Source organism: Monodon monoceros, unplaced genomic scaffold (genome assembly GCF_005190385.1).
Source record: "Monodon monoceros isolate NGI ecotype Baffin Bay Population unplaced genomic scaffold, NGI_Narwhal_1 Super_Scaffold_16, whole genome shotgun sequence".
Classification (NCBI taxonomy): Eukaryota; Metazoa; Chordata; class Mammalia; order Artiodactyla; family Monodontidae; genus Monodon; species Monodon monoceros.
The window spans coordinates 66,983,163-67,008,466 of NW_021703772.1; the positions used below are offsets into that span (position 1 = coordinate 66,983,163).

The window sequence follows — 25,304 nt, forward strand, 5'->3', positions numbered from 1 at the left end:
TATAATTTGCATGGGATTGTCTCCAAATTAATCTCTTGTATCACCAAAAAAACCCCCAATGAAGTCAGTTCACATCCTGACTTGCCACAAGGTGACCTTGCCAGATGCAAGGAAAATGTCTATGAGAGTACATTTCATTTAGTTCCTTTTTCTTTAAAAGATAATAATTGATAATAACAAAAAGACACTGTCTTGGGGAAAGTGTCCATTTTACCAAGCTTCTTACATCTTTCTTTGTAACAGGGTCACCATATGAAAGCTAATGTTTCATAGCAGCATTTCCTCTCAGTTGTATTCTTTCTTTGCTATTAAATTTCTAATATTTGGCAGAAAAAGATGATTATTCCAGTCCATCTGTCTTTGGAAATTATTGCCTGTTTTATCATCGTGTATGTGTGTTTCAATAGTATCAATATATAACATACAATATCATATTTTACAGAGGACCACACATTATGGTGTGTAATTCAAGCAACAAAGCAAGGGTGGTTGACAGTGTAAGAAACCTGAGGTCACCGGGCCCAAACCAGGAGAATGGTGAGTTCTATAAACACTAATAGCCAACACTTTCATAGCACTTGCTATGTGCCAAGGACCTTTCTTAAACACTTTATATATATTAACTCATTTAATCTTGTATATTAACTCATTTATGGGTATTATTACTTTAGTCCCATCTTACAGATAATAAAGCCACAAAGACATTATGTAACTCACCTGAGGTCCCACAGTTAGTAAGTGGTGAACCTCAAATTTGAACTCAGGCAGTATGTGTTCAATACGTGTTGATTCCAAAATGTGCTTCTACCTACCATGTGTTCTAATGTTGTTGTTAAATCTTAGAGGTTATCTATCTAACCTAGATCTTGGATCTTAAAGATGTATACTGTGTGTATACTTATGATCTACTTCTCTTTTTTCCTTCTACTGTCTCCCTAACCCAAGCCTGTTTTATTTCATAGTCGGGTTGCTATACCTAAGGTGAAACTTGTCTGCTTGATTTTTCAGGCCCAAACCATCTAATTATGTAATAGTGCTTACCAGTATTTCCCACTCCCCACCCCCCAATCAAGACAGTTTATTCTCTTTCTCATGATATATTTCACTCAGTTCTATCATTAGGCCTATGCTCATTTTTATCTTTGCCTGGAAAATAATTTTCCACCTATCTTCACTCATTCAACTATTATCCAAATCCTGCCACTTTACTTATTCTGTTACTTGATTACTAGAAGCCATGTAGTTCTCTGTTCTCGACTACTCAGTTGGATTGGACAGTCTTTGATCATAGAAATTATATCTGCTACTTTGTTTGAATTCCTTATAGGAGAATACTGAGATATGGTTAAAATACATATTTAGGATTGAATTTCAGAAAAATGATACTATACAAATAGAAGATGCAAGGAATACACAATGGTTTTTGTTTTTTTTTTTTTTTTTTGCGGTACGCAGGCCTCTCACTGCTGTGGCCTCTCCCGTTGTGGAGCACAGGCTCCGGATGCGCAGGCTCAGCGGCCATGGCTCACGGGCCCAGCCGCTCCGCGGCATGTGGGATCTTCCCACTGCGCCACCAGGGAATTTTAAGGGGGTATGAAGAAAGTGCTTATACTCATAGTCCAATCTATTATGTTAATATATAAAACTAGGTTAAGATTCATAGAAAACATAGGGAGATATATATATATAACATGGATTATCCCAGTGTCACAAACAAGATGGACAGATGGATAGATATAGATATGTCATTTTATATTTGTGGTATGTGTTGGTTAATTTGAATATATATGTCTCTGACTCATTTTCCTCATGGTCAATACCATCCTGAGATACAAGTGTACAACATATACTTGTATATGATTTCCCCCTTTTTTCTTGACTCAGTTTTTTATAACATACGCTATGACGGCAAAAGCATTTCTATTGAGAAGTCATGATTTAAAAGCTGTTTACTTCTTTTAAAAATCATAGTCAAATTAAATCATTTTTGCTAAGATTTTGGCATCATATTAGTGCTAGGGTCACAAGTACATTTCCGTAATACCTTTATTTTGATTTGCACTTGATTTACAATGACCCTTGTCAACTCTAGGTGATTTTTAAAATAATTTGTTATCCTTAAACTAGTTTTATTCTCCTTTTCTCTCTCTTTTTTTTTTTTAACCTACCCTGTATACTTATCTAAATCATCCTTACATCAGGTTGTTGATGTTGGTGTCAGTGTTGAGTAGGGGGAAGTACAGTATAGTACAAAATATACCTTCTCCCTCTACTGGCCATTCTTGAAAAATGGCCTGTCCATTCATTGTCATTTCATTGGCATTATCATCGATATGTAGGAGGATGGACCAGCTAATGAATTCAGGAGTGATTCTAGGTTTCCAGGCCTGACAATCATTGAAAATTTTGAAATTGTGAAATTTTGATGAGAAATTCAGTTAGATAATGGTGAAGTAGGTGTAACCCACAGAAAATGTGAAAAATAGAAACTTAGAGTTCTAAAACCAGTAAATTAGGGTTTGTTAGAGGGGATTTAATTTAAAATATATTTTTTATGTTGATTTACCTTCTTTTGGAAAATGTTTCCATTCTGCAACTGGGATATACCTATATTCAGTGGAAAATGAAAAATTAGAGAAAAGGAAATACATTTAGGCTCATTTTCTGGTGCCAGGACCATTTCTTAAATTCTTGTGTGCTCATATCAGCATTGAGAGTACCACTTTTCATATAGATATTAAAAACACTTAAGAACCAAGTAAATAAGAACACAGGCAGAGATATGTCTCTTCTGTGGTTCCTAATCATGTGTCCTTAATTTTATAAATCACAAAAGTTAATAATTATTAGTCACTGAGAAAAGAAATCACTTGAATGGACAATATGTATTCGAATAACTAGTTGCATTTTATGTGGGAAGAATAAAAATTAATTCCATTTTTAAATTATGTATGTAATATAGGAACCTTGCAACATAATAGAAAATATAGCCACCATGATCAAATAATTGTGCAGTTAGGCAGGGTTTAAAAATATAAAGATTTAAAAAAAAAAACTGTATCCAAATTTACCTGGCAACATGATTTTTTTTTTTGCATGCATGCATATCTTTCTTTTTTCTTTTCTCTTTTCTTTTTTTCTTTTTTCACAGAGGACCCATTTTAAATAGCTCATGATATATTTTAGGCAGTGAACTTTATCTTATAGATGAAAGTGAGTGATTATAAAACTATAGAGAAATACTTGACATCCTTTCACAATTTGACTTCCAAGGCTCACATTTCACTTGTGCTGTGCAAACAATCGTATCTGAAAGGAGAGGCCACTGAGGATTTTGAAGATACGGGCTAGCTGGTTATTCAGAAGAAATGACTCTTCATGGCATTTGACTGGAGGAGCACAGTATATAAATCACTTGGCTTAGTACAAGACACGTGGTACACATTCATAAGCCTGTGTTTTCTTCCAGATGCCTCATTCCAACTCTTTGCCATCATGTTGTTGGCTGGCAACTGTTGCTTTGTTAACCTAGACACTGGAAAATGATTTTTGTTTTCAGGAGGTCTGAATTAAAATTAAGAGGAAAGGTAGTGCTGGGGAGAGGGAAGTTGTTTTCTCTACCTGGATTCAGACATGAGAAAAATAGTTATTTTTTCTCACAGAGAAAAATCAAAACCCACATGATTGTTTTTATGTAGTTGAAATCACCCATATTTTGACTGAAAACAAAGTCCTTTAAAAGTATTTAGCAAGGACACCTAATTAATAAGACAATCAACTTAGGTTCTGTTTTTACTTCAACTCTTAAAGGTAAGGTTTTGTTGTCTTCCTTAATTAAAACTGATAGCATTTGCTGGGATTGTTTCCCTTTTAATGTTAGGTATAAAATGTAAATATGCTAGGGATTATAGAAAAGACAGAGAGAGAATCAAAATGGAAAAAAATTAAAGAATAAAAACATTTTTTAAATTTGTCAATGTCTTTTGTCATTCTTAACAATGACTGAAATATAGTCTTTGTTTAAAAGAAAAATCATAGCTATCTTCTATGAGTACTAGTTTTGGGCAATACACTATCCTAATAAGCATGTTACATAAATGATACATATAATACATGTTTTTTTTTTTTTACATCTGAGCAAACTGAGGCTCAGAGAGGGTAAGTAATATGATGTGGCCATACAGGTTGTAATTAGTCAAGCTGATTCCAGATTCAGGTCTCTATGATATCAAAGCCCATGCTGTTTTCTCTGTATGCCACTACCTGTATAATTTTTGTATAATTGGTAGCTGAAAATTATCTATAGAATTCAAATCAATCTGTTTCAGTTTGGGCGAGGCAGGCATTGAAAACTTGAGGTTTTCTATTTTTTTTCATACACTTTATGATATTTTTTCTCTCAGTAGATCAAAATGAAATAATTCCAACAAACACAGAAGACAGTATGAAAAATGGAATGAGGAGAACAGAAATCAATGTAGCAGGTGTTGCCAAAAGTAACAATGTGGACATGGAAGTTGACAGACTATCAAACTATCAGGCATATAAAACTGATACTGCTAGAAGTTACAAGGAAAATCATCTTGCTGCTTCATCAGCACCAGATCAAAAACTGATTCAACCTAGTGCAGAAAAGACAAAAATGCAAGATGCAGCAATTCAGACAATCCCTTCCTGTGACAGTTTTGATGGGAATCACCAAGATCATAATTTGTCTGATGTCAAAGTTGATGAAAGTGTGCAAACTTCAAGTAACAACAAATCAACTCAACACTCATCTTTAAGCCCACAAGATTCTTTAGATACCTCAAGAGAATTTGGGAGTCAGGGCCCCCTAACTGCATATACAGAAGAGCAACTCACCATAAAAGATCCAATTTGTGCACATGGTAATGATGATCTTTTGCCTCCTGTAGATGGGACTGATAAAAATTCAACAGCTTCTTATATAAAGAATTATCCATTTTACAGACAAGACTATAATCCCAAGCCAAAACCTTCAAATGAAATTACAAGAGAGTACATACCCAAAATTGGGATGACTACTTACAAAATAGTGCCTCCCAGATCCCTAGAAATATTGAAAGACTGGGAATCGGAAACCATAGGGTATAAAAATGATCAGGAGATAAATACTTTAGGAGAAAAGGACACTCATGAGAATGTGAAAGTAACTGCAATCCAAACAGAAGATCCTGTTATTTCTGAAAGCCCAAAGGAGCCAGAAGGAGACCTGAAACCAAAGCCTACCCTGAGAACAGAGCATCAGGTGCAAAGTGAGGAGAGTTTTACCCACAGCACAATGTCGAATCCTCTGAAACCTACTCCCAAAATGACGAGAGACACTGGCACAGCTCCTTTTGTGCCAAATTTGGAAGATATAAACAGTATTTTGGAGTCAAAACTTAAATCTCGGGTTTCAAATCCCCACTCCAAACCAAGTTCTTTTTTCTTGCAGATGCAAAAAAGAGTTTCAGGTCATTATGTGACATCTGCAGCTGCCAAGAGTGTTCAAGCTGCCCCTAATCCTACTCCAAAGGAACTAATAAAGAAAGAGGTGGAAAGGGATACAATACCTCCTCCAGAGCCAGCTCTTTCTCCCTTAAGTAAAACAACTCACTCTCCTCCACAGCCACACATTCAAAACACTGATGATGACAGCAATCAGAAGCCTGCTGAAACCTCTCCCCCTCCCATAGCCCCCAAACCTGTTCCTCTTCCCAAGAGTCAGTTAGCAACACTTAACCTGAAGACTCTGAAAACTTTTGGTGCCCCTCGACCATATTGCAGCTCTGCTCCTTCACCGTTTGCCCTCGCTGTGGTGAAACGGTCACAGTCTTTCAGCAAAGGTCGTACAGGGTCACGCGGTGAGGAGGTCAGAGGTGCATCTGCCCGAGTTCCAACTGACACAGAGGGAGGGAAGATTCCTTCCGTAAATACGTTTGTGGACATCCCACAACCAGGTGTGAAAGATAAGGTAAATGTAACCTTTTTAAAAGTAAGGGATTCTTATACAGCATGGTTTCAACGGGGTTAACAAAGCATGTCGGTTTGTTTGTGTGTTACTTAACTCTGAATTCATAATCTACTATCAAGCTACTGTAGGAAGAAAAGAGTAGTAATACACAGAATCTGATTATTTATTCTCAGAGTTACTATAATTCATATAACTTGATCAGATATTACTATAAGATCATCCTTATATAAAATTGTATCATTAGGAAATATTTAAATTTTAAAGCTTCTTTGCTCCTACATTTGTATAGTGTAATAGTTTATAGTTCTGACTCTCTAGTTTTCTGTGTTTTGCTTATCTCAATTTGTTTATAACTTTTCTGGATGGTCTGGTTGACTTTATTTTCTTTTCCAATTCTCCATAATGGCAAAATAGTTTTAATTACATAAAAACATAAGCAGTATCAAAGACTAGATAAAATAACCAAACATCTCTCAGCTCTGTATTTTCTATCATATATACTCAACCTGAGCTTACCAAACATTGTTATATGTAATTTAAATTAAAACCAGAGTTTAAATAGGTAATTTTCTTAATTTCCCATTTTGTTAATTCAGTGTCAACTTTCCAGTTATACGTATGTTGAGCAGAATATCACTTAACCACCATCTAACCTTAATGGTGTACAAAAAAGGGATTTGTTGACTTCATGTTTGATCAACTAATGATATAATTTGCTAGATTCAAGTAGTATAGTCAGGAAGAAATTCACAGTATGAATTATGATAATCCCCATGCAATTTTTAAAAAATACATTGTGTACTTTTACTCTGATAGTGTTTAAAGAATACTTTCATATTTGTATGACAGTTCCAGAAGCATTTTATACTATTTTTTCAAACACTCCCAGAGTAAGAGAACATTAACCATATTGCCAAGTAAAGACTTTTCCATAATTTTAAAGCAATATTTACCTTGAAAAATATTTCTTTATATATTTTCACATTTATGTTTATTACTTTGATATAATATCAGGAACAGATATATGATGCAGAGATTAATTCTTTACTTGGGAATAAAGCCTGAGTTTTTTCTTAGAATGGAACACCATTTCTAAACAACAGAAGTTTGATTTATATAATACAGTTTTTGAGCCATTGCCTGAGTTCTGTTTAGCTCATCTTTTATAAAGATACTCATCTGGCAGTTCGAAAAAGACATTTTTAAGATTGTGTGAATACAGTTGCCAGTTAAATCAGTTACTAAATATTCCTTCCTAAGAAGTTTAATTAAATTTTTGATTCTTAAATTTGGAAATTTCTAATATTTATTTTTAGTCTCATGAGAAAAATAAAGAAAACATGGCCATCAGCCCCTGTGACTTCCAGAAACACAAAATAAGCTGTTAGTCACTAATATTCCTTTATTAGAAGATACATTAGGTTCAACAAGTATGAAATTACCAACATTTGTCCATTTGTACCATCAAAAATAATTCCACAACACTAATATATTGGAACTATGAAAATTTTTTTTTTTTTTGGTCTGTGGAATTTTTATTACTACTTTGGCTCTTCTAGCCAACTCCACTGGAGAAATCGGCATTATTTTATTTACTCAAGGACAGTAAAATTACCACTGCATTTGTGAAACAAAAGGAGGTATCACTTTCCTTCCTTAGCCTCCTGAGTTCAAGATGAGGGAAAGTAATGCCCTCATCTTCCAGCTGAGCTCTGGCAGCAGAGATAACTCAGTGGATGAGGAAACAGAGCTGAGTCTAAAACACCAGTGAGGCAAATGGTGGTTCTTAAAGAGCTACTGGTGATGAAAATGTTTTGCATAATGGCCCATTCTTCACGTGGTATTCATATATTTCACATTTATTTTTATAGGAAAATAACTCTGCACATAATGAACAGAATCCCCAAACGCCATCTCTGACTGACGGCCCATCATTCACCCTTAAGAGACAAAGTTCTTCAGCATTCCAAAGCTCTGACCCAGAACAGATCCGACAGAGTCTGCTGACTGCAATTCGTTCTGGAGAGGCTGCTGCCAAGTTGAAAAGGGTAAGTTTTCTTTATCAGATGGGTGACAGTGGGTTTATTTTCAACATTGTCAAACTCATACTTAGGGGAAATTGTTTTCTGGCTTTTAAGTCTGAATAGGGAAGATGCCAGAAGTTACTCTTTTATGTCAGGGGTCATTTTTGAAGTATAAGCTGAGAGAGTACTTAAAAATATGTCAGGTCTGTTTTCCAAAACATGGGCCAGGTGCAGAACACTAGTTTTGCTCATTATTATATATCTATATATAGAAAGTGCCTTGGACTCTTATTTTAAAAAAATTGTGTTAGCACAGCAAGAAAGAGTCTTTTGGAAAGAAAGTCCCTCCTTTATTCCAGAAAAGCTGCACTGTTGTAGAAGCCTGCAAGTTTTCAGTCATCGCTCCTACAGCAATCAGTTACTACCATACGTGGGATTGGGTGGTTGGGCGGGGGGAGGAGTTTTATAGGCTAAACCAAAATAATGTAGGGAAAATCTAGAGAATTTAGATGAGACCTAATGCAGAAATTCCAATCTTAATAATGCCCTGCCAGAGTCTAGCTTCTCCTGGATGTAGGAGAGCAAGGAGGTGTGCCCCCTTCTTGGGCAAACACCAAAAAGCATCACAGGGAATTATGTGCAGATGAGTTTCCTCCCTTTGTTGCCTTCATCCGCTGAAAGAGGATGTGGTGCAGCCTTGAGCCTGGCATCCTCACTTGGACCTCCCAGAGGCTGTAGTTTCCCTAAATGTCTTTCTTGTTCTTCCCTTAGTCATCTTGGTTGCAAGTTCCTCAACACCCAAGACAAGACAAGTACTCATTATTTCACTGACTCCCTAGGCATTTCATTTTGTGAATTCCTTCTCTAATCATTTTAGAAGCTATTTAGAGAAGAGTAAGAGACTTGTTGAGCAAAACACTGAACTCAACAAAAACGAAATCTGCCAAGGAACAGGAATGCTGCAAAGATAGAAAAAGGGGGAGGCATCCTCGCATGTCTACACAGCCAGCTTTGCCTGTGTCAGCCAGCTAGCTTCCTGGATGGGTTTCATTGGAGCCCTGAGTGACGGCCCTTCCCACAGAGGACTTGGCGCTCCCATCTGGGCACACATGGTGACAAGGCAAAATATTGTGTGCTGTCAGGAGTGAAGGAAATATGAAGGAATAATTCAGGGGAGAAGGTTTGAATTTTGTAGATTATTTGTAGAGTTTAAATTAAGGTGCCAGGCAGCAAAAAACCCAAAAGAAACCAAAAGGAATATTGAAATTGGTATTTCACAGGTCATGACATCTGTATTTTGTGTGTGGGGGGTATGTCCCTGTAAGTAAACTGTACATTCTTATTTATGAAAATAATTCTAATTCTGTTTCTAATCTTGTAAATTAAGGATGAGTTTCAAAGTTCTCAATTCAATAAATTTGATAAATATTTTTTTAAAGCAGAAAAATACCAAACATTGTACAGATACTGGGGATACAAAATTGAATAAAACGAAGCCTCTGCCTTCTGGGTGTTCATAGCCTGGGACTGAGAAACAGTGGTACCTCAGGCTCATGGGAGAACAGAAAATAACCGCAGTGCCTTTGTACTAAGTCAGTGGATATATTAATCAGTTTCAGTAAACTAATTGCAGAAAACAGTGCATTAAGTTGGAAATGCCTTCCAGGCCAACAGAATTTTACAGGCAGGCAGCTGTATACTTGGTATCTTACGGGCTCCGATTTGGCAGTCTCTTCACGTATAAAATTCTCATTGCTTCCAGAATGAGCTGGATGTGAATCAACACGGAAAGCAGGCCCTAAATGATGATCCTATAATTGTATCCTGTTTATAACTCATTACTTTAGGTTCTATTGAGTCTAAATTCTCTCTCTCAGTAGGAGGTTACTGACAGCTCTGACTCCCTATAGTGTCAGCTCCTAAACTCTGTTTAATGAAAATTCCTTACATAATCCTTTTTCTTCCCTCTGAAGAAAGACACAGGGTCTAGTTGAGTTCATGATATCTACACTCCATGATCAGCACCTTCACTTCTACTTATATATGCTAAAAATGTGTTTTTATATACCAAGACTCAGAAGAACATTGTTTGTAATAGCTCCAAATACATATAACCTTAATACCCAAAAATGGTAGACTAGATTCAAAGCATGGCAATAAATTGGATAAAATACACACAACAGAACAATGTAGATAGAGACATAAAAAGATATGTAAAGTTGACAGCATGCAAAACTAAATTATATTCAGTGATGCATGCATAGGTGGCAATTATTTTTTAAAGTGAGGAAGTAATTACAAAAATCACAATAGGGTTACTTCCAGAGGGGAAGAAGTGCTGTTGGGGGTGTATTAGAGCAAGACGGGCACACAATTTAAGAGGGAACTAAAAAAATTATTAATCAAGATAAATATTATCTTAATGCAATATTTAAAAATGTACAAATTAATGCAAAAATCCATGATAAAGTCAAAAATTTAAATAAAGACAAGATCAGTAGGGAGCTGAAGTAGGGAGTATTCTCTTGACCTGAGTGGTGGGCTACATATATGTCTGTGTTTGTTTTCATTGGGCTGGTCAGTGCACTTCTCTGTACATGTATTATATTTCAAAAAACTGCAGAAGGTGGTAAAAATGGACAAAAGAAGGCTCTAATTTCTTGTGATCTTTGCTTAAGTCCCATATTTCTGTCCGGTTCTGAACATTTCTTCTGGTTTGTTTTACATTCTAACATTTCTTTTATAGAACAACAGTTACAGTGCCAAATAAAATCTCCAGTGATTTTGACAGTGGGTTTAGATTGTTCATCAGAAAGTTGGCTCCGTGTTTTGGCACCCAAATGTTCACTTTTACTCCAGGTACCAACCTGCCTTATGGCTCTTGTTCATACTTGAGCAATTAACCTTCATTAAGTAGTTGGTTCACATTAGAACAATTATCTAGTTGATTGCCCTAGTGTAAATGTAGTCGTGAATTTTCATGTTTCTTAAGGCTTTTTTCCCATGCCTTACCCCCAAGTCAACCCACATATAGTCAAAGCGATTTGTCTTGTCTTCATATAAAGCATTAATAAATCTAGCACAGTATTTTATAAAATGTGTTTGATGTTAAGATGTATGTATGACAGCAAATTGTTTTCAGAGAATAAGAGATTAAGTCATCTATTATTATTGACTTGTGTTGACACAAGAACTTTGGCTGCTTTTGGTTCTTGCTGGTGCCTCGACTTACTAAGGTTATTACACTATTATAAGGAGAATATAGGTTTGTAAATATGAAAGTCTGAAAATAAACTGATGAATGATATTTAGTGCTTGGTAGTAAGTGTTTCCTCAGAAAATAAAACTTATCGTTAGCTAGATAGAAATCTGGAGGGAAGAGAAAACCTGGATAAGTCACCCAGGATCTTCCTGGCTTATTTTGTTTAATTAGTCTGCTTTTTATTCATATTTCCTTGGTTTGAATTTGAACAGTCCAAGTGTTTCAGGTTGGCAGCTCTTTCCATGTATTTTAAAAGTAAAAATGAATGATGGTTTCACACTAAGAAAGCTATGTGAATATTCCTGAAAATTTCTTGAACTTCAAGGGTAGACAGTCAACGAGTAGATGCTTACATCAGTAAATTCTTAAAGTTACTTTTTAAAGATATCTTTATTACTAGTGTCCTGTGGTCACTGTTCAAAAAATTCAAGCAATACTTTTATACTTCATAAATGTTTGTAAAAAGTTACCATATTTCATCTAAGAAATAGTCATCGAGTTACACTGACCAGGCACTAAAATAACTATGAGTGTGAAGTAGGTATGAAGTGGCATTAAAATAGACAAGGTCTCTGACCTCAAAAAATTCATAGAATAGTATTCTAATGATATCTTCTTATGTTTGAAGTTTAAGTAAACAAATTTTTAAATAAAATACCATTTCCCCCCAGAGTACCTGCTCTGGATAGAGTACAGTGTGACCTTTCAGACCACTTTTGTCATATATAAACATTTATTTTTTCTAACAGAAATGGAATCCTCTGTAAAACACTGTTAAATATATATCTATCTCTTGAAGCTTTCCCTTTTGTTACATACATATCTTTGCTGTTCTTTTAAGACTATGTAGTATTTGGAATTCCCTGGTGGTCCAGTGGTTAGGACTCTGAGCTCTCACTGACAAGGGCCCAGGTTCAATCCCTGGTCAGGGAACTAAGATCCCACAAGTTGCGTGGCACGGCCAAAAAAAAAAAGACAACATAGTATTTGACTGTATGAATGAACCATAGCTTATTTGCTCCTTACTGGTAGACATTTAACTGGATTCTAGTTTTTCACTCTCTAAATGATGTTACAATTAACATCTTTTACTTGTAGACATTTAGAACCATCAGTATGTTTTTTTAAATGCTTAAACCAAATTTTCTCTCTTTTACTTTACAAAGAATATGAGAACTGCAATTTTGGCAAGAATTACAAAAATAACCCCTCACACACAGAGAGACTTTTCAGACCAAGATTACATAACAAAAAGCCATTACCTGCATTACCTGTCTGTTTGTTGGCTGTACTTGGAAAGTAGCCCCACATGAGTACTGAATAGGGTGCAGATAAGTAAGTGTTCCTTCCCTTGGTGGCAACTTTTCTTCTTGGCTATTTTATTTCAGGTGGATGGTGTCAACCACTCTACTCCATCCTGCGTTCGTAAGACAGTCAAGAAAATTGATTAGTTTAGATGATCTATCTTTGTTTAGTAAAAGGCAAGAAATGAAGCACCAGGAAACCAAAGCCAACCTAAATTTGCCAACTTTATTTTCCTTTTCACTAACTTACTCTGTTGCTAGGCAGAATCTGTGGCCTTTTGTACTTCAGTTCTCTTCTTATGAAAAGAGGATAATGTTTGATTATAAAGCTGAACTGGTCAAATTACAATCAAGAGATGAACTATTTTCCTTAAAATATTGTCATATTTTATATGTAATATTTCAAAATATTATACCTACTATTCAGAATCCAGATAACTTTCTTCTACATTCCTGTAAGTAATGTTGGAATTTCAAGCTATTTAGGAAATTTTGTTTTAGTGTTTTTTATTCCCTTACAGTTTGTAAATAGGAAACTTTGCCATAGAATTTTGGAACTTAGGAGTTTATTCCCTAGTGAATAAACTCCTTTTCATTCTGCATTTGTTTTGGCAAAACAGTCATAGGTTTGACTTTTTTAGCCCTTCAAATGAAGGCATTTTAAAAACCAAAGCTAGTTTTTCTTATAAATGAGGGGTACCTGGGAGAATAATTTCAAGTTAATATATATCATCAATATGAAAATTATAGAATTCGTTGCTTTGTGGAATTTGCTTTATTTTTCTACATTCTCCAAGGTACTTTGGGGGAGCCAGAATTAATCTAGCTAAAAATGTGCTTTAATAACAACTTGGCCTGCAGTCTGCTTATGCTCTTGTCCTTTGAGTTGATTTGGTAGTTTTGTAAAGACTAAGGTGTGTTAACGGATTATTTAACTTGTTTGTTGTGGAAATAACTCATTTTTAATTTCATGGCAGATTGAACATTTATTCTTGATTATTTGAAATTTATTGAATAATAAATACTAAATGTTAGCATTTACAATTAAGTAGAAGTTAAAATGTGGTTAATTGTTGGAAATTGAAAATTAGACAGCTGTCCCATTTTAAATTGATGGGTGCAAAGTGTGTTTCTTTCTCTTAGGTTGCAGTTCCATCAAATACAGTATCTGTGAATGGAAGGTCAAGATTCAGCCGCTCCATGTCCCTTGATGCCCAGGATGGCCATTAAGTGTTGCCCTGCCATGCCGCACTTCACCAGCTCTATTGCACAGAACGACTTCATACTGATGGAGAATGTTAGCAAATGTATGTTCAGATGTACACTAATATATTATCTATTAAAGCATAAGAACGTGTGCTGTGGCTTTTAATGCCAAAAGAAGAATTACCAGAATTTATAATTTATAATAATATCTTTGGCCTTTTTTGCCTTAAGAACTGAATATGCTGCTTTAGAACTTTAAGACAAGGTGTTAATGACTTTCATTTTTCTCAAATGAGAAATAGTCACCTTTTGTTGATTTCACTTATTGACACATTCTCTACAATTCTGACTTAGACAAAGGGATAAATTAAGATTCATAGACTTATATTTGTATGACACATAAATAACTAGGCAAACATAGATCTGACATTTGCTGCCTCAATGTTACAGTTTAATTAGAAATGTTTATGTTATATTAAAGCCCATAATAAATATTCCATTGATGGATATAACAATGTTATGGGGTGGGTACCCCATCCTCTAAACATAAACATTAAGGTTTCAGAAATCCTGGCTTTAATTAAAGTGATAGTCATTATGTAGTTCAGATGCTAATATTCTAAATAGTAATATATATTTACATTAAAGCTAAAATTGTTAAGCAAAACAATGTCTAATTTGTTGGCTTGTAACTGTTCTGGGGTCTAGAGCTTGTTGATGTTCAATTCCTACTTTAAAAATTTAACTGCTCACTTATTCTAAAAGCCTTGTCAAACAAACTGATGTTATGTTGGTTTTTACTAAAGCTACTGGGATATCTGCCTCTTTGGAAAATGTGTTGCTTTTTCCCCTGTTCAATAAAAGCAAGTTATATATTTGGGATTCTTTTTAAAATGCAGTTTGTGTCAATCAGCACATCTGTGCACTTCACCTGATGAACACATCTCCATCAGCCAGTAAACAAATAAGTAATATAGTAAGAGCGACCATTTATCAGGGCTCCCTGGTGTGTATGAGCCCCTGTATTCTAACTCCAAAATGCATAACATGCTTAGCAGAGTTCTTGAGACATGGCAAGTACACATTAAGTTAAATATTGCTGCTATTTCCTTGAATCAGACTTGAAGAGACCCTCATGTATGGAAACCTAAGTTATGTCGTTATAAACCAACAGGGAAAGGAGTGACTTTTTGAAAAACTGTGTTTGATTATCCACTTGGAAAACAATACATTTGGATTCCTAACTCAAACCATAAACAAATATATTTGAGTTAAAGACAGCTTTTAAGAGCAGTATTTTAAAACTTAGATGAATATATTCAACATTTTTCAGACCTCAGCATAGGAAAATTACTTAAATAAGACAAAGGCACAGTCATAAAAGATATGATACATTTACAAATATTAAAATTTAAAACTTATATGTACACTAAGTACTATAAAAATGAAAAAATAAGCCACGAGAAATTTTTAATATATATAAGCGTTAATTTATAAGATGTAAACATTTCTAAGACTCATGAAAAGACTACTGAATATAAATATGCACACACTGAAAAAACAAAGGGTATTTCTTACAAGAGGAAATCGGAAAGGCTAACAAACATATGGAAAAAAATACTCTTCAGTAATAATCAAGGAAACACAAGAACACGAAGTGTACCACATCACACCCATCAAATTAGTAAAAATGTAAGTTTCAAAATAGCAAGTGTTGTCAAGGGCAGTGAAATAATGGGAACTCTTTTACTGTGGTGGGAAAATACCCTGGCACAACCATCAAATTTGCAATATCTAATAAAATTAAAGATCTCTTATCATATTACCTTAAAGAAGTACTTATGTGTGTGCTTAAGGAGAGGTAAAAATGTTCATGGCAGCCTTGTATATAAACAGCAGAAAGGAGTCCTAACCAGCGCTAAACATTGATAGTATATTCATATAATAGACTTTTGTACAACAGTCAAAATGAACAAATTAGAGTTATGCATATCACATGGATACATCTCAAAAATAATAAGGAAGAAAACAATGGAACAATGCTTATTTTATGATGCTTATATAAAATAATAAAATATGCAAAATGATACTATGTATTATGGCTATAAATACAGAAAAAATAAAATACACAGGTTTGCTGGTGGGAATCAAGAAATGAAGATCGGATTGGGGAGATTTATAGGAAGCATCAATTGTGTTTGTAGTACAAACTGGTTTGAAAACAAGTTTTACTCCAGGTTTTAGCAAACTTGAAATAGTTTGTAGTTATTTTTTTTAAAGATCACACAGGACTTAGGGGGATATATATATGAACAATTAGTACACATACAATCTGAAAAAGTTGCCTTGTCCACATTATTTTAGGAGAAAAGCATGTGCTACACTCTCTACCCAATTGGGAAAGGATAGGAAAACTAGTCATATCCTTAAGTGACAGCAAAATGAAGATACAGGAATGATTTAGAACCAACTTTCAATTTTCATATTTAATTTTTGGCATCTAGGCATTTTGCTTTTCCTTTTTTTCCCCATCAAGTTATTTCTTTATGATACCTATTTTTAAATTATCCAGATTCTATGTAAATTATAGGGTTTGAAATTACCCTCTTTTCTGTCTCCAGCATCCCAATCCCCTTTTCAGAGATAACCAATGTTAATGTTTTGATATTAATCCCTATATAGATGTATTTATATCCAATACATATTTATAGGTTTGTTTTCGGCTTTTGTATTTTTGCAGATTTGTTGTTACTGTTGTTTTTAAGATTAAAAAAAGTCACACTCTAATACTATTTAGCAACTTGCCTTTGCACCAGCAATGTTCCTTCTTGCACATAAAGATCAACCTTATCATGTTTCAGTTTGTTGTTCTCCTATTATTAATTTCATTCTTGTGGTACACAGTTATGCCTAGAGTCAAGATACTTGGGTTCAAATCATAGGTCTGCCACTTACAAGTCATGGGATCTTGGGCAAATTATTTTATCTGTACCTCATTTTCACCTTTGAAAAATTGAATTAACATACTTATGGTGATGGTTGTGAGGATTAAATGAATTTTAAAAGTGTTTGGCACAATTCATTTTACAAAGCTACCTATTTTTAATACTACTATTAGCGAACAGGTATTATTTATCTAATATACTTCCCATCCTTCTGAAGAGTGACCTTCCCTCCCATTTTAAGACCAGATCTTGTGAAAATGACTATACTACCCAAAGCAATCTACAGATTCAATGCAATCCCTAACAAACTACCACTGGCATTTTTCACAGAACTTGGCCTGAGATAACAGAATCCACACTCTGCTACTTGACCCAAGTCCTTGAATGAGACCAGTCATTTTCCTGAGACCTAATGTTGCTTGTACTTGAAACTTAAAGAATCCCAATTGATACAATTATTTGTCTAGTGCCAGTTCTTTTCCTACCCACTACCAGTAGAGACAAAAACACAAAAGAGCTAAGAATCAAACTCACTAGTTTTTACTATCCATTGACTTTGATAAATGACTTGAAAGAAAAGGGAACTTGCAATTGGGGGTCACAGTGAAGATTTCCAAGGATAGAATGGTTTTTTTAGATTATTTTTCATGTAAAAATAGCTAATTTATTTGGTGTTTTAGAGTTTACACAGAACTTTTGTATTATTTGATCCACATATGGAACAAAAAAGTACGCAAAGAAATTGCTACTTTACAAAGGTCACACAACCAGACAAGTGGCAGAATCCCACATCTGATTTCTAGTTTGCTCTTTTGCCTGGCCAAACTTTGCAAATGATGGAGAAAATGGTGCTAGATTTCAAGGGACACTTAAATAGTAACCTACTTGTTCTGGATCTTCAGTCTGTCTTGCTTTTCTCTTAAATGTTACCACTTTCCTGCAAGTTTTCATCCTTAACACCTCAGACTCTTCATATGGGTAGATGTATTTTGTTTATGGCAAGAAAAAATGCCACCATGTGCTCTCTCAAAAGAACTTTTCTGACAGGTATTTCAAGAGAAATTGTGAAACATTCTGGTAATCTGTATAGCACTGTTGGCATTTCTGTGTCACAAACTGGAGAAATTCATCTGGAAGTCTTGCAGATTACTCATCTTGAAGAAAAAGTGCTACAATTCCAACCTTATAGTTTTCAAACCAAGAAATTTCTTTACCTACCAACTTATTATGTTCCTACCCACGCCTTGTGGTAGACGATAGTGATGGCCCCGATTCTTTACCTCACCTGCATCCACACCTTTTTCCACATGACTTTGCATTTCCTCTCACTAAAGAGACAGAACCCATTTCCCCACCCACAGGAACAGGTTTTGTGACTAACAGAATGAGATGAAATGACACAGTGCCAATTCTGAGACTAGATCTCAAAGTTTGCATGTTTTTGCCTGCTCTCCCTGTGCCTGAAATGCTGCTGTGAGAAAGACATCTCTGGGATGGCTGAATGGTCCTTAAAAAAGGAGCATGGAGCAGGGCTCCCAACTGAGGTCAGCCTAGAGCATTTAACAATCAGATCCCTAGACATGAGCAAATTCAGTCAAGATCAGCAGGGCCAAATAGCCACCCGAAGCTGACCCTGGTGTAAGAGCAATCAATGCTTACCCACTAGCAATGCCCCTGAGGTTTCATGGTTGATTGTTATACAGCATTAATGTGGCAACAGATGCAATACACCCTCTTAAACTCATATACATATGACTCTAACCCAAATTATAAATTCATTCAATTGGTTCAGATCCACATACCCTATTTCCCCCATAGTTCCACAGACTATTTACTAAATCCAACACAAATACACCTCAGATTCTCTGTCTAGCTCCCAGCTATCTCAAAAAAAAAAAAAATTCTAATGTAATAATCCCTTTATTATTTGTGGTGCAGAAATATCTTCTTTCCCTTTCTCCTCTCTCGTTTTATGTTCAGAACTGGGAACACGAGAGCCCAAATATCAAAGAGATCCACAGCCCCCTTAAAAGCTCTTTGGACTTGTCTATTTCGTAGAGTTGCCAGATAAAATACAGATTTCCCAGCTAAATTTGAATTTCAAAGATAAACAATGAATTACTTTTTAGTGTAGGTATGTCCCATGGAATATTTGGGATATATATATATATATATGTACGTATGTATACACTAAAAAAATTAATCATTGATCTGAAATTTAAATTTAACTGGACATCCTATATTTTTCTTTGCCAAATCTGGCAATCCTACTATTTCAGGAAAATCTGGAAGGAGGAAATGAAGCAAGAAGAAGCATCCAACATGTGGGGGAAAAAAGAGGAGAGAGCAGGCCCAGGTACATCAAGAAACCAGAAAGTGGCATTACAGAAAAGAGTGGAACCTTTGTTCTCTTTGATAGTTCACCATCAGAGAAAACCTCATGTAATGAATAGGAAAAGGTTCATTGAAGAGTTCACAGTGAAGAAACCCTGTGGATGACTTCTGTTGGTGGGTTTTAGATACCTTCAAGTCATCAAGAAATAATATACTCAAGAAATTCTGCTAGAGATTGGCCACGATGGCAGAGTAGAAAGACACTAAGCTCACCTCTTTTCACAAGCACACCAAAATCATAACTATTTGCAGAATAACCATGAATTAAAAAAACCAGAACCTACCAGGAAAGACCTTATGTAATTAAAGACATAAAGAAGGCAAGACAGGCAGGAGGAGCAGACTCACAATACAATAGAGTCCCATACCTCTGGGTGGGTGACCCACAATCTGGAGAATAATTATATTGCAGAGATTCTCCCACAGGGATGAGAGTTCTGAGCCCTACACCAGGCTCCCCAGCCTGGGTATCCTGCACTGGGAAGACAAGCCCCCATTGCATTTGCCTTTGAAGGCTAGCAGGGCTTAATGTTGGAAGCCCCAGAGGACTGGGGGAAAAAGAGACTTCATTTTTAAAGGGTGCTGACAAAATCTCACATGCACTGGGACCCAGAGCAAAAGCAGTAATTCGATAGGTGCCTGGGCCAGACCTACCTGCTGGTCTTGAAGAGTGTCCTGGAGAGGTGGCGGTGGCTATGGATCACCCTGGGGACATAGACAGGAGCCATATTTGGGAGTTTGGACACTGCTGCTAGGGACCATCTTGGGACTTTCCCTCTAGTTCATTAGCACCAAGACCTGACCCCACCCAACATCCTATAGGATGGGACACCTCAGGCCAAACAACTAACTGGGTAGGGCCACAACTGCCCATCAGCAGACAGGCTGCCTAAAGACTTCTTGAGCCCAAGCCACCTCTAGATATCCCTCTAGACATGGCCCTGCCCACCAGAGGACCAAAAACCAACTCCACCCAGCAGTGGGCAGGTGCTGGCCCTGCCCTCCAGAAAGCATGCACTAGCCTCTAGACCAGCCTCACCAACCAGGGGGCAGACACCAGACATAAGAAAACCGTAATCCTGTGGCCTGCAGACCCAGACAGCCTACAGCAGGCCAGCCCCTACCAAGGGACCAGCTGGGTCCCAGCACTGCCCACTAGCAGGACAACATAAGCTTCAGGACACCCCAGACCCCATACCTAATTGTGTCAAGAACTGGTTCCTCTGTTCCCCAACCAATGATCTAACACACCAGCTCTGGGATCCCTGGGCCCTGCAGCCAGATTCTAGGACCTGGCTCTGCCAGCCAGTAGCCCAGCACTAACCCCATGATCTGGCTTCACCCTACAGTGGGCAGGCAACAGCCCTGGAGTCTTCTGAACCCTGACTCCACCCACCAGCTAGTCAGCACTAGCCTGGGGTCCCCTAGGGTTCTGCAGCAAACTGTCTCATGACTTGGCCCCACTAACTAGCAGCCAGCAGCATCTGCACAGGGCAGGAACTGGCAACCAACTGGGCTACAGGCCAACCAAGCCTACCAGACCACCCACATAATCAGCCCACCACAAAAGAAGGAACCACGCAGCCCTCTTAGGGGGAACCCCTAGAGCATATAGCTTGGGTGATGAGAGGGGAGTGTGCTGCTGGGACACACAGGATGTCTCCTACAGAGGGCCACTTCTCCAATGTCGAGAAATGTAATAACCTACCACATATATAAATATACAAATAGCAACTTAGACAAAATGGGGAAGCAGAGGAACATGTTCCAGACAAAGGAACAAGATAACACTCCAGAAGAAGAACTAAGTGGAGATAGGCAATCTACCCAAAAAAGAGTTCAGAGTAATGATCGTAAAGATGATCAAAGAACTTCGGTGAAGAACGGATCCACAGAGCAAGAAGTTAGAAGTCTGCAACAAAGAGAAAATATAAGGAACAACTAAACAGATGAAAAAATATAGCAACTGCAATGAAAAATACACTAGAAGGAATCCACAGTAGACTAAATGATACAGAGGAACGGGTCAGTGAGCTGGAAAATGGAGTAGTGGAAATCACTACCACTGAACAGTAAAAAGAAAAGAAAATGAAAAGAAGTGAGGACAGTTTAAAAGACCCCTGGGACAACACCAAGTGCAGGAATATTTGCATTATAGAGGTCCCAGAAGGAGAAGAGAGAGAGAAAAGGACATAGAGAACATATTTGAAGACATAATAGCTGAAAACTTCCCTAACCTGGGAAAGGAAACAGTCACCCAAGTCCAAAAAGCACAGAGAGTCCCATACGGGATTAACCCAAAGAGGAATACACCAAGACACTGTAACGAAAATGACAAAAGTTAAAGAATATTAAGCAACAAGGAAAAAGCAACAAATAACTTACAAGAGAACTCCCATAAGGCTATCAGTTGACTTATCAGCATTAACTCTACAGGCCAGAAGGGACTGGCACAATATACTTAAAGCAATGAAAGGGAAAAAGCTACAAGCAAGAATACTCTACCCAGCAAGGTTCTCCTTCAGATTTGATGGAGAAATCAAAAGCTTTACACACAGACAAAAGCTAAAAGAGTTCAGCATCACTAAACCAGCTTTATAACAAATGTTAAAGGAACTCCTTTAGGCATAAAAGAAAAGGCCACAACTAGAAACAAGAAAATTAGAAAATGAAAATTTTAACCAGTAGAGGAAAACCTACAGTAAAAGTAGGAAATCATCCACACACAAGGTTAGTACGGAGGGTAAAAGAAAAAAGCAGTAAGATTCTGTATATCCACAATAAGCAGTTAAGGGATACACAAAATAATTAGATGTAAAATATGATACCAAAAACAGTAATCATGAGGAGAGGAGAATATAAATGCAAAATTTAAAAAATGTATTTAAAATTAAGAGATCAACAACTTAAAACAATCAAGTATATATATAAACTGCTCTACGAAAACCCCATGGTAACTACAAACCAAAAATCTATAATAGATATACATACAAAAAAGAAAAGGCAGTCCAAACATACCACTAAAGATAGTCATCAAATCACAGAGAACAGAACAAAAAGAAGAAGGAAAGGGGAAAAAAGACCTACAAAAACAAATCCAAAACAATTTAAAAAATGGTAATAAGAACATACATATCGATAATTACCTTAAATGTAAATGGATGAAATACTCCAACCAAAAGACACAGAATGGCTGATGGATACAAAAACAAGACCCAGTATATATGCTGCCTACAAGATACTTGATCTAGAGACGCACAAAAACTGAAAGCGAGGGGATGGAAAAAGGTATTCCATGCAAATGGAAATCAAAAGAAATCCAGAGTAATACTTATATCAGAAAAGATAGACTTTAAAATAAGACTGTTACAAGAGACAAAGAAGGACACTACATAATGATCAAGGGATAAATCCAAGAGGAAGATATAACAATTGGAAATATTGGGTTGGCCAAGAAGTTCATTCAGGTTTTTCCATAACATCTTACGGAAAAACCCAAATTAACTTTTTGGCCAACTCAATATATATGCACCCAACATAGGAGCAAGTAAATTTATAAGGGCACATATTAACTGACATAGAAGGATAAACTGACAGTAACACAATAATAGTGGGGGATTTTAACATGCCACTTACACCAATGGACAGATCATCCAGACAGAACATCAATAAGGAAACACTGGCCTTAAATGATACATTAGACCAAATGGACTTAATTGATATATAGAGCACTCCATCTGAAACTGGAATACACATTCTTTTAAAGTGCACATGGAACAGTCTTCAGGATAGATCACTGAGGCCGCAAAACAAGCCTCAGTAAAAAAAGTGAAATTTTATCAAGCATCTTTTCCGACCACAATATTATGAGACTAGAAATCAACTACAAGAAAAAAACTGCAAAAAAAACCCCAAAACCCACCACAAACACGTGGAGGCTAAACAGTAGGCTACTAAACAACCAATGGAGCACTGAAGAAATCTAAGAGGAAATTATTGATAAAATATACCTATAGACAGGGGCTTCCCTGGTGGCACAGTGAATAAGAATCCGCTTGCCAATGCAGGGGACACAGATTTGATCCCTGGTCTGGGAAGATCCCATATGCTGCGGAGCAGCTAAGCCCATGCACCACAACTACTGAGCCTGCGCTCTAGAGCCCACAAACTACAACTACTGAAGCCCGTGTGCCTAGAGCCTGTGCTCCACAACAAGAGAAGCCATTGCAATGAGAAGCCTGTGCACCGCAACGAAGAGTAGACCCTGCTCGCTGCAACTAGAGAAAAGCCCGCGCGCAGCAACGAAGACACAACACAGCCAAAAAAAAAAAAAACAAAAAACCTATAGGCAAATGAATACAAAAACACAAAGATCCAAAACCTATGCGATGTAGCAAAAACACTTCTAAGAGGGAAGTTAATAGTGATACAAGCTTACCTCAGGAAACAAGAAAAATTTCAAATAGACAATCTAACCATACACGTAAAGCAACTAGAGAAAGAACAAACAAAACCCAAAGTTAGTAGAAGGAAAGAATCATAAAGGTCAGAGCAGAAATAAGTGAGAGAATAAAAAACAATAGAAAAGATCAATGAAAATAAAAGCTGGTTCTCTGAAAAAATAAAATTAATAAATCTTTAGCCAGACTTATCAAGAAGAAAAGGGAGAGGGCTCAAATCAATAAAATTAGAAATAATAAAGAACTTACAACTGACACCACAGAAATACAAAGGATCATAAGAGACTACTATGAACAACTATATGCCAATAAAATGGAAAACCTAGAAGAAATGGACAAATTCTTAGAACGGTATGATCTCTCAAGACTGAACCAGAAAGAAATAGAAAATATGAACAGATCAATTACCAGTAATGAAAATGAATCAGTAATTTAAAAACTCCCAACAAACAAAAGTCCAGGGCCAGATGGATTCATAGGTGAATTCTACCAAACATTTAGAGAAGAGATAACACCTATCCTTCTCAAATTGTTCCAAAAAATTGCAGAAGGAACACTTCTGAACTAATTCTATGAGACCAGCATCACCCTGATACCAAAACATGACAAAGATATCACACACAAAAAAATTACAGGCCAGTATCACTGATGAACATACCTGCAAAAATCCTCAACAAAATACTAGCAAACTGAACCCAACAATACATTAAAAGGATCATACCCCATGACCAAGTGGGATCTATCCCAGGTATGCAAGGATTTTTCAATACCCATAAATCAATCAATGTGATATATCACATTAACAAACTGAAGAATAAAAACCATATGATCATATCAACAGATGCAGAAAAAGCTTCTGATAAAATTTAACACACACTTAGGATAAAACTTTCCAGGAAGTGGGCCTGGAAGGAACACACCTCAACATAATAAAGGCCATATGTCACAAACGCACAGCTAACATCATACTCAACAGTTGAAAGCTGAAAGCATTTCCTCTAAGATCAGGAACAAGAGAAGGATGCCCACTCTTGCCACTTTTATTCAACATATTTTAGGAAGTTCTGCACCAATTAGAGAAGAAAAAGAAATAACAGGAATCCAACTTGGAAAGGAAAAAGTAAAACTGTCACTGTTTGTGGATCATATGATACTATACATAGAAAATCCTAAAGACTCTACCAGAAAACTATTGGAGCTCATCAGCTAATTCAGTAAAGTTGCAGGATAAAACATGAATATACAGAAATCTGTTGAATTTCTATGCATTCACAATGAACTAGGAGAAAGGGAAATTGAAGAAACAATCCCATTTACCATTGCATGAAAAAGAATAAAATACCTAGGAATAAAACTACCTACGGAGGCTAAAGACCTGTCCTCAGAAAACTATGACACTGATGAAAAAACTGAAGACAACACAAACAGATGGAAAGACATAGCATGTTTCTGGACTGGAAGAATCAACACTGTTAAAATTAATATACTAACCAAGGCAATCTAGATTCAGAGCAATCCCTATCAAAATACCAATGACATTTTCCACAGAACTGGAACAAATAACTTTAAAACTTGTGTGGAAATATGAAAGACCCTGAATAACCAAAATAATCTTGAGAAAGAAGAACAGAGTTGGAGGAACCACACACTCTGACTTCAGACTGTATTACAAAGTTAGTAATCAAAATAGTATGGTACTGGCACAAAAACGGACACATAGATTAATGAAACA

The 25,304-nt window shown here is 36.3% G+C and overlaps 1 protein-coding gene across 7 annotated transcripts in view; it reads left to right on the top strand.

Moving 5' to 3' along the window:
* COBLL1 (cordon-bleu WH2 repeat protein like 1) overlaps window positions 1-16,649 on the top strand; it is a 162,156-nt gene extending 145,507 nt beyond the window's left edge. For 2 of the 7 annotated variants that reach the window (XM_029225801.1, XM_029225804.1), the window contains 4 exons: window positions 443-537; window positions 4,407-5,977; window positions 7,849-8,025; window positions 13,711-16,647. In XM_029225801.1, coding sequence (XP_029081634.1) covers window positions 443-537; window positions 4,407-5,977; window positions 7,849-8,025; window positions 13,711-13,797 — 1,930 coding nt within the window. In that variant the 3' untranslated portion in view covers window positions 13,798-16,647. Of the gene's footprint in view, window positions 1-442; window positions 538-4,403; window positions 5,978-7,848; window positions 8,026-13,710 lie in introns of all 7 variants that reach the window. The other 5 variants (XM_029225802.1, XM_029225806.1, XM_029225808.1 and 2 more) reach the window with 3 other exon arrangements.
* The last annotated feature ends 8,655 nt before the right edge of the window (window positions 16,650-25,304 follow it).